Genomic DNA, 14,281 nt, shown 5'->3' with positions numbered 1-14,281 from the left:
CCAGGGGTAGCATTCAATGAGCCTCTGCAACAGCCCAATAGATATAAAGTTCTTACAAACTGCATGGATGAGAATGGGAATTGAAGGGAAAATGAATAAACTGACCACCTCACCTCGGTACAGGGAGACAATCAAGTTGGGGGAGTGCGGTTTGGGAAATAGGCATGTAGTTGGGGCTGGGGACAGTGTAATTAGCAGGATTGCCACTATTTAATGATCAAGTAGCTGTCATGTACATTGACACCAAAGACATGGCGGGGTCTGGAAAGGGGGTTCTGCTGAAAGAATTTGAACAGTTCAGCTCTAAATTTAAAAGCAAAGCTTCTAAGCTAAAATTCTTGGGCTAACTATCTGATCCACAGGCAGACTGTCAGAGGGTAATGACATCAAGGATTCAAACGTGGGGCTCAAAAATTGGTGTGGGAGGAAGGGGATTCCATTCATGGTACAAATACTGGGGTAAAAGGGAGCTGTTCCAGTGGGTAGGGCTTCACTTGAAACCACAGTCTGGAAAAACTGAATACCTTGGGCTGTAGAGAGGAATTTAAACTCAGTAGAGGTGAGGCGAGCTCTGGGGAAGGGATATGTAAAGCAAGCGGATTTGACCACACTGTGGAACATCTATTTATTTAATGATATCAACAAAAATAGATGTTACTTGGAATGATCTTATAGCCACTATGGAGACATGGTTATAAGGATATCAAAGCTGGGAATTACATATTCAGGAGTATGTGACTTTTCAAAAGGAAAGAAGAAAAAGATATGAGGTTGGAGTGGGAGGAAATACAGTCGCTATCACTGCAGAAAAGGGGCGGCACGGTGGCTCAGTGGTTAGCACTGCAGCCTCACAGCACCAGGGACCCGGGTTCGATTCCAGCCTCAGGCAACTGTCCGTGTGGAGTTTGCACGTTCTCCCAGTGTCTGCGGGGGTTTCCTCCGGGTGCTCCGGTTTCCTCCCACAGTCCAAAGATGTGCAGGCTAGGTGGATTGGCCATGCTAAATTTCCCGTACTGTTCAGGGGTGTGTGGGATGCTTCAAGGGGTGGTGTGGACTTGTTGGGCCAAAGGGCCTGTTTCCACACTGTAGGGAATCTAATCTAATCTAAAAAAAAGCATAAGAGAGTGTAATGAGGCTAAAGGCTGATAAGTCCCCTGGACCGGATGGGTCAAATCCTCGCATAATAAAGGAAATCATACAGAGATGGTGGATACCTGGGTAGCAATTTTCTAAGAATTCTTAGAATTCTGGAAATTTCCCAGAGTGTTAGAAAATTACTCATATAAAACCCTAATTCAAAAAGGGAGGAAGGCAAGAAACAGGGATAGGCCAGTTAGCTTAACATTTGACATTGGCAAAATGTTTGAACATTTAGACATATACAATTTAATCAAAGAGTCAGCATGGATTCATCAAGAAGAAATCATGCCTGACAAATGAGTTATTTTGAGGAGGTAATAGGGTGGTATGATAAAGAGGGAACAGTGGATATTATTGTTAGTAAGAACTGCCAATGCTGGAGTCTGAGATAACACAGTGGGAGCTAGAGGAACACAGCAGGACAGGCAGCATCAGAGGAGGAGGGAAGCTGATGTTTTGGGTTGGGACCTTTCTTCAGAAATGGGGGAGGGAAAGGGGACTCTGAAATAAAGAAAGAGAGGAGAGGTCTGGCTGGGGAAGGTAGGTGGGATGGCGATAGGTGAGTGTAGGTAGATAGTGGTAGGGATTGATCAGTGAGGTGGGAGGAGCAGATAGGTGGGACAGAAGATGGACAGGTCAAGGATGCAGGGATGAGAGGGACGGTTGGTCATGGGATGAGGTCGGGAGTGGAAAGATTTTGAAGCTAGTAAAGTGGATGTTATATGTTTGGATTTCCAGAAGGTGTTTGATAAGGTCCCACACATAAGGCTACTTAATAAAATTAGAACCTAAGATATATTATATTAGCACAGGTAGCAGACTGGCTAACTTATAGAAGACAATCTGCAACTATTGGACGGCCACAGGGATTAGTGCTGAGGCCATAATTATTTAGATTTTTTAAAAATCGCCATTATCCCAGAGGACCACAGAGCTGCTCTCTCATTAGTGAGAGGCGACTAGTGGTGCATTTAATCCAAATGTCACCACATCTCAGACAAGGGGAGAGGTTGAGAGGCCAGGATCTTCATGGTAACTTCAGTCAGTAGAGGAATCGAACCTATACTGTCAGCATCACTCCACATTGCAAACCAGCCATCCAGGCCACTGAGCTAAAAAGGCAGGAGGCTGGAGTTGAGGTTTATCAGGTCAGTCATGAGTTTATTGAATGACAGAGCAAACTTGATGGGCTGAATGACTGTTGCATTTCTTCTGGATATTTTAATCTAGTCTCTTGTTTTCAAAGCACAAAGCCTATCGTGTCATCCAAGCTGTTATAATAGACAAACTAAATTTATGCAATGAAGAATTAGAAACGGTGGGAGCAGGATTGGGAGGGAGGTATGTCAAAAACTAAATTAAAAGAATTAGGAAAATTATTCTAAGATAAAATGTATTTCCCTTCAATTTACAACTGTGATACAACAATGCCAAAGATCTGGATAGATTATGATGTCCTGAAAGAAAGCCAATCTATTATGAATGACATTCATAATGTTTCATGAAAGGATATAGGGACCTCTCTGAGACAACCATAAAATGGAGTTCTGCGGGATATTAGTTGCTCTATGGATCACAGTTTAATTGAAATTAAATGCAACCTATCCTGGTGCTTAGCAAGGCCACCATGCAAACAGTTCACAACAGATGAAGAAAGACATTGTTTAACGTAATCAGACTTGAAATTCTGTTCACAGACAAAAGGAATATTTAGATTTGTGAATAACTTCAGTCCTATTAGTGTCATGTAGTACACCAAATAGATTTCTATATGGGGGTTCATCAGTGTTATTTGTGAATTATTATACAAGCTTGAAAAGCACCTCAATATTTTTTGTTTAATGTCAATATGTTTGTATTTCTTGTGCTAACACTTGCAGATGGATATTTCAGTGAATTATACAGCAGCTTCCCAATTCCATGATAGATTTATTTGGTAGCAATGCTTTCATCCAAGTAAAGAAATTTGCTGACACTGATAAAACAGTTTCCTGGCAGTGTGGGTGGAACAGAATAATTAAGAGCAAGGTAAAGGAATTGATTGTCTATTCTAAGCAATAACACCCACCACAATGAAGATGTTAGGCTTTGGATTCAGTAACTTCTGACATGGAAAATGCATCAGAATTGACAAAATGTTCCAGATGTCATACAACTTTCAATGAAGTACTTTTTTAAAGTGTAGTCACTGTTATAATATAGAAAGTGTGGCAGAATGATGTGTCAGAGAAGTCCTACCAATAGCAATATGCTCTAAAATTATTAAACACAATATTGAGTCCTGATGGCTGTAATGTCTCCAAGTGGATGATGAAATGTTGTTCTTCCAGTTTGTACTGAGTCCTGCTGGAGCACTGCTGCAAGCCTGAGACAGAAATGCTGGCATAGGAACACAATGGTAGACAACTTGAGGCTCAGGGTCATTTTTCTGGGCATAACGTAGAGCGGTCACTGGACTGTACTTCATCTCCCCAATGTAGTGGGTTCTAGTAACTGCAGATGTGGAAATTAGAACACTTCCCAATTCTCCCACTGCCCCTGCACCTGGCCCGCAACCACCCACCCCACAAACATGGTAGGTCATATATGTGGGGATGGCACTACTAGATTTGGGTTGACATTGCCATTTTCTGTAAAGCTGCAGCGGCTCTCCAACTGCATGAAAATTCAAGCTATGGTATCTGTTCTGAGTCCATCGAAAGCATTTTTAATTCTGAGTGAGTAACTTGTGAGTTCAAATCCCATTCTAAAGGCTAAGCATTTAAAACTAAGTTGCCACTCCAGTGCAGCACTGAGGAAGTTAAATTGATGCTCTTGATGTTCTCTTGTGTAGGTATAAATGTTTTCATGGCACAATTTTGAAGAATAGAGAGTTAAACTGAGCAATAGATTACATAATGCACATCACAGAAACTGATTATCTGGTCATGACCACATTGTGGGAGGATGCTGCACATTAATTGGCTTTGGTGCTTTCTATGTAACAATAACCTATCTTTACATCGCACCTTTAACATGAAAAACATTCTAATATGCATCACAAGAATGGTATACGACAATATGACAACCATAAAGTCAGATGGCCAAAATCTTGATCAGAGAAATCTGATTTATGGTATGCTGGAAAAAGAGGAAAGAGAAAGAGAGAGAGAGAGAGAGATGTGTAGGGAGAATGTTCAGAAGCTTAGAGGGCAGCTAACTGAAGGCAAGCCCACCAACGATGGAGCGACGAAAGTTAAATGCTCAAGAGGTCAGAATTAGATCAACATAGAGGCATTAGAGGGATTGGAGGCTGGAAGAAGCTAGAGATACAAAGAAATGAAACCACAGAGGGATTTTAAAACAAGGTTGAGAATTTTCAAATCAAGACTTTGCTTGACTAGTGGCCAGTTTAGGTCATTGCGCTCAGTGATGATGAATGTTTAGGACTATTTTACATCCTTGCTTAGGTGTTAGTATTTCTGATGAAGCTAATATTTTCTTCCTACATCTAATTTTGTTGAGAAGGTGGTAGTGAACTATCAGCTTGAACTCTGTAGTCCATCTGGTGCAGGTTCACTCAGACTTTTGTGAGACATGAAGAACACTATATAAATACAAGCTACTTTCTATTTTGACTGTTAAAATTAATGTGTCTGTAAGATGAGATCCGGAAATAAATTGGTTGGTCCTACATGCATTATGAATTCAATGATCAAAAGGCTTCTTCACTTCTGCTCCAACTTCTTACCTCAAATCTGACCCCAGAATCATGCACATCTTTCATTCCTTCATTGATAATTCGGTGGCTGTCAGCATCCACCTTCTTCTCACTCTGAGCTTTCTCCTTCAGATAGTCCATCCTCCGCCGTCGACTCAACTGATTATCAATAAGACTTTGCAGCTGACTCCTTTCAATGGAGCCCAGAAGAATCATGGAATCTAAGGGCAAAAACAGTTCCAAGAATTCATTGCATATTTACGCACAGTAAAGCCAACACCTTGAACATCAGCAGTGAACACTGAAACACACGTGATTAGCCTCAATAATCTACGCTTGTTAAAGTCACACACTGGCAATCATCCGCTTTCATATTTGTTTTACCAGCATAATCCAGTAAATAAGCAGCAATAATTAAGATAAAGAAAACAAATCACCTTAACAACCAGTCAGTGTTGAGTGTTTTACAGTTGTTAAATGAAAATAGAAAGGTTATACTTCATTTAGCTGTAAGTTAGAGCACACTGCATTCAGAATAGAAATGAATATTCATTTTAGAAAACGGAATATTTACCTAGTGTTATTTCATGTAATTGTAAGAATATTTCCAGCTGGATAAATCTTACACCACAATAAGATTACAATACAGCAACTCTGCAATCACATATTGTCTAGCTTTCAAAATTTGACAGACATTCATGGCAAAAAGTATGAAAACCACAGATGTTGGAAGCTGCAGTCACCTGCTTTAACTTGGAATATAAAGTTTATTAATTAATGTCACAATTAAGAGTGTACAAACTGCCAACCTGCAGAGCTAAGGAGCTATTTTGTTTACATTCATCAGTGGATCTACTTGTTTACCTTGTAGAACAAGACCAACAGGGATTTATGAAATTAACACACAAGCCTATGAAACCACTATCCTTCTGAATTATTTAAAGGCTTTTGAGCCCTGCCCTACGCTTGCAGTGAGTTGCTCATCAAACTACATATAACTACACATAAGTGTCTCTCTCTGATAGAGAGATGCCTACAGTCATAGAAACATAGGAACAAATGTAGGCCATTCAGCCATTCAAGTCTGCTCTGCCATTCAATATGATCATGGCTGATCATTCAACTCAATGTCCTATCTCTAAAATGCAATAATATCTCAGACCAATGCGCTGATACCCATGTCCACGGAAAGGGAGTCCAAATGAAGAAGGGTCTAGGCCCGAAACGTCAGCTTTCCTGCTCCTAGGCCTGCTGTGTTCATCGAGCTCTACACCTTGTTATCTCAACTGAAGACACGTTGGCCCTCACTGATGGCTTGCACACTTAGCCTGTCTCTCTACGCCTTTAAACAGCAGGGTGGAAAGTATTGTCTTGGAAATTCAGTGCATCGCTGAACCATGACAAAATGTTCCCAGTTCTTGGTCAACAAAGACATATAGGTGTACCATGAGAGAGAACAACTTTGATTATTCCCTTCCTTGCTTCTCTCCCTGTCTCCATCAGTGCCCCACAAGCCATCTGCAGTCCTGTTGTGCGAGTCTGGCCCTACTCTAGTGTAAGTGATTTAGTCTTTCGTGGAGATCTTATGGGTCTCAAACTCAGGAATATCAGCCAAGAGTAGAGGAATGAACAGCCCATCTCTAACACAGCTGAATCCATAGGGGCCACACCACATAACAGTCTCAGGAAAAGGAAGGGAAGGGCCAAATAAAACCCGAAAGAACTGTGGATGTTGTAAATCAGGAACAAAATCAGAAGTTGCTGGAAAAGCTCAGCAGATCTGGCAGCAGTTAACCATAAGACCTCAAGACATAGGAGTGGAAACAAGGCCATTAAGCCCATTGAGTCCACTCCGCCATTTAATCATAGCTGATGGGCATTTCAACTCCACTTACCCGCACTCTCCCCGTAGCCCTTAACTCCTTGCGAGATCAAGAATTTATCAATAGAACATAGAACATAGAACATAGAACATAGAACAGTACAGCACAGAACAGGCCCTTCAGCCCACAATGTTGTGCCGACCATTGATCCTCATGGATGCACCCTCAAATTTCTGTGACCATATGCATGTCCAGCAGTCTCTTAAATGACCCCAATGACCTTGCTTCCACAACTGCTGCTGGCAACGCATTCCATGCTCTCACAACTCTCTGCGTAAAGAACCTGCCTCTGACATCCCCTCTATACTTTCCACCAACCAGCTTAAAACTATGACCCCTCGTGCTAGCCATTTCTGCCCTGGGAAATAGTCTCTGGCTATCGACTCTATCTATGCCTCTCATTATCTTGTATACCTCAATTAGGTCCCCTCTCCTCCTCCTTTTCTCCAATGAAAAGAGACCGAGCTCAGTCAACCTCTCTTCATAAGATAAGCCCTCCAGTCCAGGCAGCATCCTGGTAAACCTCCTCTGAACCCTCTCCAAAGCATCCACATCTTTCCTATAATAGGGCGCCCAGAACTGGACGCAGTATTCCAAGTGCGGTCTAACCAAAGTTTTATAGAGCTGCAACAAGATCTCACGACTCTTAAACTCAATCCCCCTGTTAATGAAAGCCAAAACACCATATGCTTTCTTAACAACCCTGTCCACTTGGGTGGCCATTTTAAGGGATCTATGTATCTGCACACCAAGATCCCTCTGTTCCTCCACGCTGCCAAGAATCCTATCCTTAATCCTGTACTCAGCTTTCAAATTCGACCTTCCAAAATGCATCACCTCGCATTTATCCAGGTTGAACTCCATCTGCCACCTCTCAGCCCATCTCTGCATCCTGTCAATGTCCCGCTGCAGCCTACAACAGCCCTCTACACTGTCAACGACACCTCCGACCTTTGTGTCATCTGCAAACTTGCTGACCCATCCTTCAATTCCCTCGTCCAAGTCATTAATAAAAATTACAAACAGTAGAGGCCCAAGGACAGAGCCCTGTGGAACCCCACTCACCACTGACTTCCAGGCAGAATATTTTCCTTCTACTACCACACGCTGTCTTCTGTTGGCCAGCCAATTCTGTATCCAAGCAGCTAAGTTCCCCTGTATCCCATTCCTCCTGACCTTCTGAATGAGCCTTCCATGGGGAACCTTATCAAATGCCTTACTGAAGTCCATATACACCACATCCACAGCTCGACCCTCATCAACCTTACTAGTCACATCCTCAAAAAACTCGATAAGGTTTGTAAGGCATGACCTACCCCTCACAAAGCCGTGTTGACTGTATTTGATCAAGCCATGCTCTTCCAGATGGTCATAAATCTTATCCCTCAGAATCCTTTCTAACACCTTGCAGACGACAGACGTGAGACTTACCGGTCTATAATTGCCGGGGATTTCCCTATTTCCCTTCTTGAAGAGAGGAATTACATTTGCCTCTCTCCAGTCCTCAGGTACGACTCCAGTGGAGAGCGAGGATGCAAAGATCTTCGCAAGTGGCGAAGCAATTGCATTTCTCGCTTCCCAAAGCAGCCGAGGACAAATCTGATCCGGGCCTGGCGACTTGTCAATCTTAATGTTTGACAAAATTTTCAGTACATCAGCTTCCTCTATCTCTATCCATTCCAGCATGCACACCTGCTCTTCAAAGGTTTCATTCACTACACAGTTCGATTCTTTCGTAAAGACAGAAGCAAAAAACTCATTTAGGGCTTCCCCTACCTCCTCAGGCTCCACACACAAGTTCCCTATGCTATCCCTGATCGGCCCTACTCTTTCTTTGACCATTCTCTTATTCCTCACGTAAGTAATCTCTGCCTTGAAGACATTTAACATCCCGGCCTCGACTGCACTCTGTGGCAATGAATTCCACAGGCCCACCACACTCTGGCTGAAGAAATGTCTCCTCATTTCCATTCTAAATTGACCCCCTCTAATTCTAAGGCTGTGCCTACGGGTCCTAGTCTTCCTGCCTAATGGAAACAACCTCCCAGCGTCCACCCTTTCTAAGCCATGCATTATCTTGTATGTTTCTATCAGATCTCCCCTCAACTTTCTAAACTCTAATGAATACAATCCCAGGATCCTCAGCCGTTCATCATACGTTATACCTACCATTCCAGGGATCATCCGTGTGAATCTCCAGGGCTAGTATGTCCTTCCTGAGGTGTGGGGCCCAAATTGGACACAGTATTCTAAATGGAGCCGAACTAGAGCTTTATAAAGTCTCAAAAGCACATTGCTACTTTTATATTCCCTCTTGAGATAAATGACAACATTACATTCGCTTTCTTAATCATGGGCTCAACTTGCAAGTTAACCTTTAGAGAATCCTGGACTAGCACTCCCAGATCCCCTTGTTCTTCGGCTTTATGAATTTTCTCACAGTTTAGAAAATAGTCCACGCCTATATTCTTTTTTCAAAGCGCAAAACCTCGCATTTGCTCATGTTGAATTTCATCAGCCATTTCCTGGACCACCCTCCTAAACTGTCCAAATCTTTCTGCAGCCTCGCCACCTCCTCAGTACTACCTGCCTGTCCACCTAACTTCGTGTCATCGGCAAACTTCGCCAGAATGTCCCCAGTCCCTTCATCCAGATCATTAATATCTAAAGTGAACAGCTGCGGCCCCAACATTGAACCCTGTGGGACACCACTCGTCACCGGTTGCCATTCCAAAAAAGAGCCTTTTATCCCAACTCTCTGCCTTCTGTCAGACAGCCAATCCTCAATCCATGCCAGTAGCTCACCTCGACCACCATGGGCCCTCACCTTACCCAGCAGCCTCCTGTGAGGCACCTTATCAAAGGCCTTTTGGAAGTCTAGATAGATAACATACACTGGGTTTCCCTGGTCTAACCTACTTGTTACCTCTTCAAAGAATTCTAACTGGTTTGTCAGGCATGACCTCCCCTTACTAAATCCATGCTGACTTGTTCTAATCCAACCCTGCACTTCGAAGAATTTAGAAATCTCATCTTTAACGATAGATTCTAGAATTTTAGCAACAACTGAGGTTAGGCTAATCGGCCTACAATTTTCCATCTTTTGTCTAGATCCTTTCTTAAACAGGGGGTTACAACGGCAATTTTCCAATCAATTGGGACTCTCCCTGACTCCAGTGACTTTTGAAAGATCACAACCAACGCCTCTGCTATTTCCTCAGCCACCTCCCTCAGAACTCTAGGATGTAGCCCATCGGGACCAGGAGATTTATCAATTTTTAGACCTTTTAGCTTTTCTAGCACTTTCTCTTTTGTAATGCCTACCATACTCAACTCTGCCCCCTGACTCTCCCTAATTGTTGGCATCCTACTCATGTCTTCCACTGTGAAGACTGACGCAAAGTACTCCTTAATTTCTTCAGCTATTTCCTTATCTCCCATCACTAGCCTTCCAGCATCAATTTGGAGCGGCCCAATGTCTACTTTTACCTTTTGTTTGTTTCTTATGTATTGAAAGAAACTTTTACTTTCATTTTTAATATTACTGGCTAGCCTACCTTCATATTCGATTCTCTCCTTCCTCATTTTTCTCTTTGTTACCCTCTGTTTGTTTTTGTCGCCTTCCCAATCTTCTGATTTCCCAGTGCTCTTGGCCACTTTATAGGCTGTCTCTTTTTCTTTGATACATTTCCCGACGTCCTTTGTCAGCCATGGCTGTGTAAACCCCCCACCCCCAACCCTGGCTAATCTTTCTTTTCTTTGGTATGAACCTGTGATAGGGTTAGGGACTGTGTCTCCAATTACACCCGTAAACTCCTGCCATCGTTGCTCTACTGTCTTCCCCCCAGGCTCTGCTTCCAGTCGATTGTCGTCGGTTCCTCTCTCATGCCCCTGTAATAAGGTTTATTTAAGTATAACACCATTACATCCGATTTTGCCTTCTCTCTTTCAAACTGCAGACTGAACTCTACCATATTATGATTGCTGCCTCCTAAGTGTTCCCTTACTTTAAGGTCTTTTATAAAGTCTGGCTCATTACATAGCACTAAGTCCAGAATAGCCTGGTCCCTTGTGGGCTCCATCACAAGCTGTTCCAAAAAGCCATCCTGTAAACATTCCATGAATTCCTTTCTTTGGGTCTTAACATTTTGGGTCCAGTGACCCTTCCTCTCAACATTTATCAGGAAGGGTCACCAGACCCAAAACGCTAACTCTGATTTTTTTCTTCACAGATGCTGCCAGACCAATGGAAAGACCACACAGTTTGACTGGGAAATCACTTCTGTGTTTAGAGCTCTAATTCTGTCTCAGTTTCGTCACCAATGAGCCATAAACTTAATTTCAAGTCTTCACTGTTGCTCCTTTACCTGCTAAATGGCAATAAAATTAAGAACCCATTTGTACTCAAAACAGCAATCCGCGAAGCAGCTGATCTTAAAAATCAATATAGTAATTTGGATGAAAGTCTCTTTTTCATCACTGAATTATACCTTTCCATTCTAGTACTTATAATCTTGGCCCATCCCCTTAGTTTAAATCAATGTGGTCCATCATCACTCATTCCCCAACCAGATGAAAGGTAGTTCTTTATCTCCTGTCAAAAACCACCATGATTTAAAATTTTTTTTATCACATCTTCTCTGAGCATTCTCTGCTGCAGGGGAAATTATTCCAAGAGGCGATTTTTGCTCTATCTGACAGGCAGCCATTAAAATTGGCTGGGTATCTTTGTACTGATGTTTTGAATGGATTCGACTAGCTTCACTTTCAACCTCCAAACAGGTGTTCCTCCTGAATTCGGGGAAACTCCTTCTTTAAATATGGAAAATGGAATTTAATGCGGCATTTTGGTTTATCTTACATGGGAATATGTTAAGCCTGAGAACAGGGTGAAACAAGTACCTTGTATTTTGATTTTGTTTGTATAGATGGGTTAGAGGTAGGAATGTTCCTCCATGACCCATGGGACCATCTGCCCGGTGACCCATCCTATTATCAGCGGCTGTTCCTTTCTCACCATCAGACAACATCCAGCTGTCTGAAATTCAGTCCTGTCCACAGTGTGAACTCTACCATATTATGATTTCTGCCTCCTAAGTGTTCCCTGCCTGTTTTGGGTGGGCATGTGACTGGTGGCATGCAGATGAATTCTGAACATTAAATCTTCCCAATCCTCATGCTGCCAAAGCTAAGGGGATTTGGCTTTTCCTTCATCCTCTGTCCCTCAACCGCTGACCAACTGAGTCCCACTCCTAGTTAAGATAAAGGCTTTAGTCTCTGAAGATTCTACTAAGGCTCTCATTGTTATAGTTTCACTTTCTTGGCATCATCATGACAAATCACCATCTTTTCTGAAATAAGTTGCCAATAACTGTACACTATACTGTGTGGTCTTATCCATTTTATGCATGAGTTTGGAATTTTAGCTTTGTTGACCTCAATGCCACTACTTAGAAGGCATAAAATGATTGATTCATTGATATTACAAAGGATACCCTGTGCTACCACCTGTATCTAAAATGTAGCTCGAATCCTGACAAATACCAAACTCAAGAATTGTACCCCTTCACTTCAATCAATTATCAATTATAGGAAACAAAGGTTTTCTAATGACAGCTCAAGGTTGAAGTCCCACTGAGGTGAAAATGTATCTGCAACCCTAACCCCGACATTGGCTTCTTTCAGGCCAAGATTGAGCTCTTGCAACCGTTTTCAATTTTATACTGTCTCAGTTTCCACAACAACCTAAATTGCCACAGGAGAAGAAAACCAGAGAACAGCTAATCACACCTTTCATGTAACCAATTAACTACCCATTGTTTGTTCAATCTGGCCCACGGTGAAAGTACCAAATAAACAACTTTAAATAGCTCCTACTGTTGAATAGAACTAAATAAAAAACACAAACTGAAAATATCACAAAATACATAAATGTTGCTTGTTAAGTATAATGATGTCAAAGGAGCTCCACTGTTTACAGCATTGAACACAAATGAAGAGGCCAGCAAATAGGACTTTTAAAATTTTATTTATAGGGATAATGTTAGCTATTGTTATTGCATAGAATCAACAACACTAAAACCACTGTCCATGTGTGTTGCCACAGTTTACTCTCTCATTAGAGAGAGAGGGAGACAGGTAGTGATTTAATCTGAGGGCCACCATACTTCAGGAGAAGGGAGAGGTTGAGCAGAAGAGTCCTCCATGATGACCTCAGTTGATGTTGGAAATTAAACCCACGCTGTGTGTGTCACACTGCTTCTCAAACCAGCCCATCAGCCAACTGAGCTAAATGACCCTCACCATTGCCCATACTCCTTACATAAGATGATATCATAGGCATCAGATCATATAACAACCATTTCATCCCAAAGGTTCAACACCAAAATTTAGTCTTATCCCTATAGCATTTCAGGTAAATACACACATAGCATTGATTTGTACCTCTATACTACGAAGATTTCAAAGGCTGATTTCGCAAAAAGAACAGTTTCTCGGGTAAAGAAGCAAAAACTTCTGAAGTAGCCTAATTTTACTTCAAATGAAGAGCTTCTGCCAAATCTCCAATTTTGTGTCTTCTTTCAGCTGTTATGAACAAAGGTAATTTCCAGATGGACAAGTGTGGAAGATGATCTAATTCTGGTTTTTGAAAAAATGTTAGAGCAAACCAAATGTTATATCTAAAGAAATGGAATTAGCCTGAATTCATACTCTGGAGTTAGAACTTGGCCCTTTTAACACAGAGAAATGTGTCTCATTCTTAAGCATATGTCAAAAATTATTAAAGGCTATTCTTCTTACCTGCTGACTCAACAAGAGGAAGGTGTTTGAGTTTTGTGCAGTGAAGGAGATCTTGCAGGTCTCTGTACTTGCAGTTTACAATGACAAAGTGGATGTCTCTTACCATTATGTCTTCAACACGGATGTTATACTTCCTGAAAAAGAACATTGTTTTATAAGCCATGGTCTGAACAAAACAGTATTCCCCTGCTTGAAATCAACAGAATTCAGCATGTTTATGTCTGATGGCAGTAAAACTAAGACACTGAAAAATATTTCACGATATACATTATTTTAGTGTGTTTGTCCGAATTTTCTCTCTATTATAACAAAGTATAATCTTAAATTGGCATTAGGCTGCTCATAAATGAATTTAGGAAGCATTGCTTCGCACAGATTTGGAACTCTGTCCAACCAAATGGTAGTGTATTTTCAAGTCTGAGACCAACAGACATTTTTCTAAAATTGGGGTATCAATAATTATTAAGGCAAATAAAAAAAAGAGTTAAGATACAGATCAGTCACGATCAAAACTGCAAAGGGCCAACAGGCCTGCTCCTGGACTCTTACTATTTATTACAGGAGGTTTCTGGTGAAAGACAGACTCAAACCCGGACAGATGGCCTGTGTGCAATCTGCACTGCGTTAGTCCTACTGGTGAATTTATGGGGCCCTTTTTCAGGTGTCTTGGTAGGAGCCCAAAATATCAAAAGACCCCTGTTGGATCAGCCTCTCTAAACAGAGCTCCCAGAGTACAGACAAGGTACTGGGCCTCACC

At 41.8% G+C, this 14,281-nt stretch overlaps 1 protein-coding gene across 4 annotated transcripts in view; it reads right to left on the bottom strand.

Annotated features, from left to right (window-relative positions):
- Positions 1-14,281, bottom strand: part of clcn2c (chloride channel 2c) — a 565,311-nt gene that overhangs the window by 72,624 nt on the left and 478,406 nt on the right. For all 4 annotated transcript variants that reach the window (XM_048542200.2, XM_048542201.2, XM_048542202.2 and 1 more), the window contains 2 exons: positions 13,525-13,658; positions 4,871-5,061 (listed from right to left, as the gene is read on the bottom strand). In XM_048542200.2, the coding sequence (XP_048398157.1) occupies positions 4,871-5,061; positions 13,525-13,658 (325 nt within the window). The remainder of the gene's footprint in view (positions 1-4,870; positions 5,062-13,524; positions 13,659-14,281) is intronic.

This window comes from Stegostoma tigrinum, chromosome 14 (assembly GCF_030684315.1).
Source record: "Stegostoma tigrinum isolate sSteTig4 chromosome 14, sSteTig4.hap1, whole genome shotgun sequence".
NCBI lineage: Eukaryota > Metazoa > Chordata > Chondrichthyes > Orectolobiformes > Stegostomatidae > Stegostoma > Stegostoma tigrinum.
Note: the sequence above shows the minus strand (reverse complement) of the source record. Positions and strands in the feature narration are given on the sequence as shown.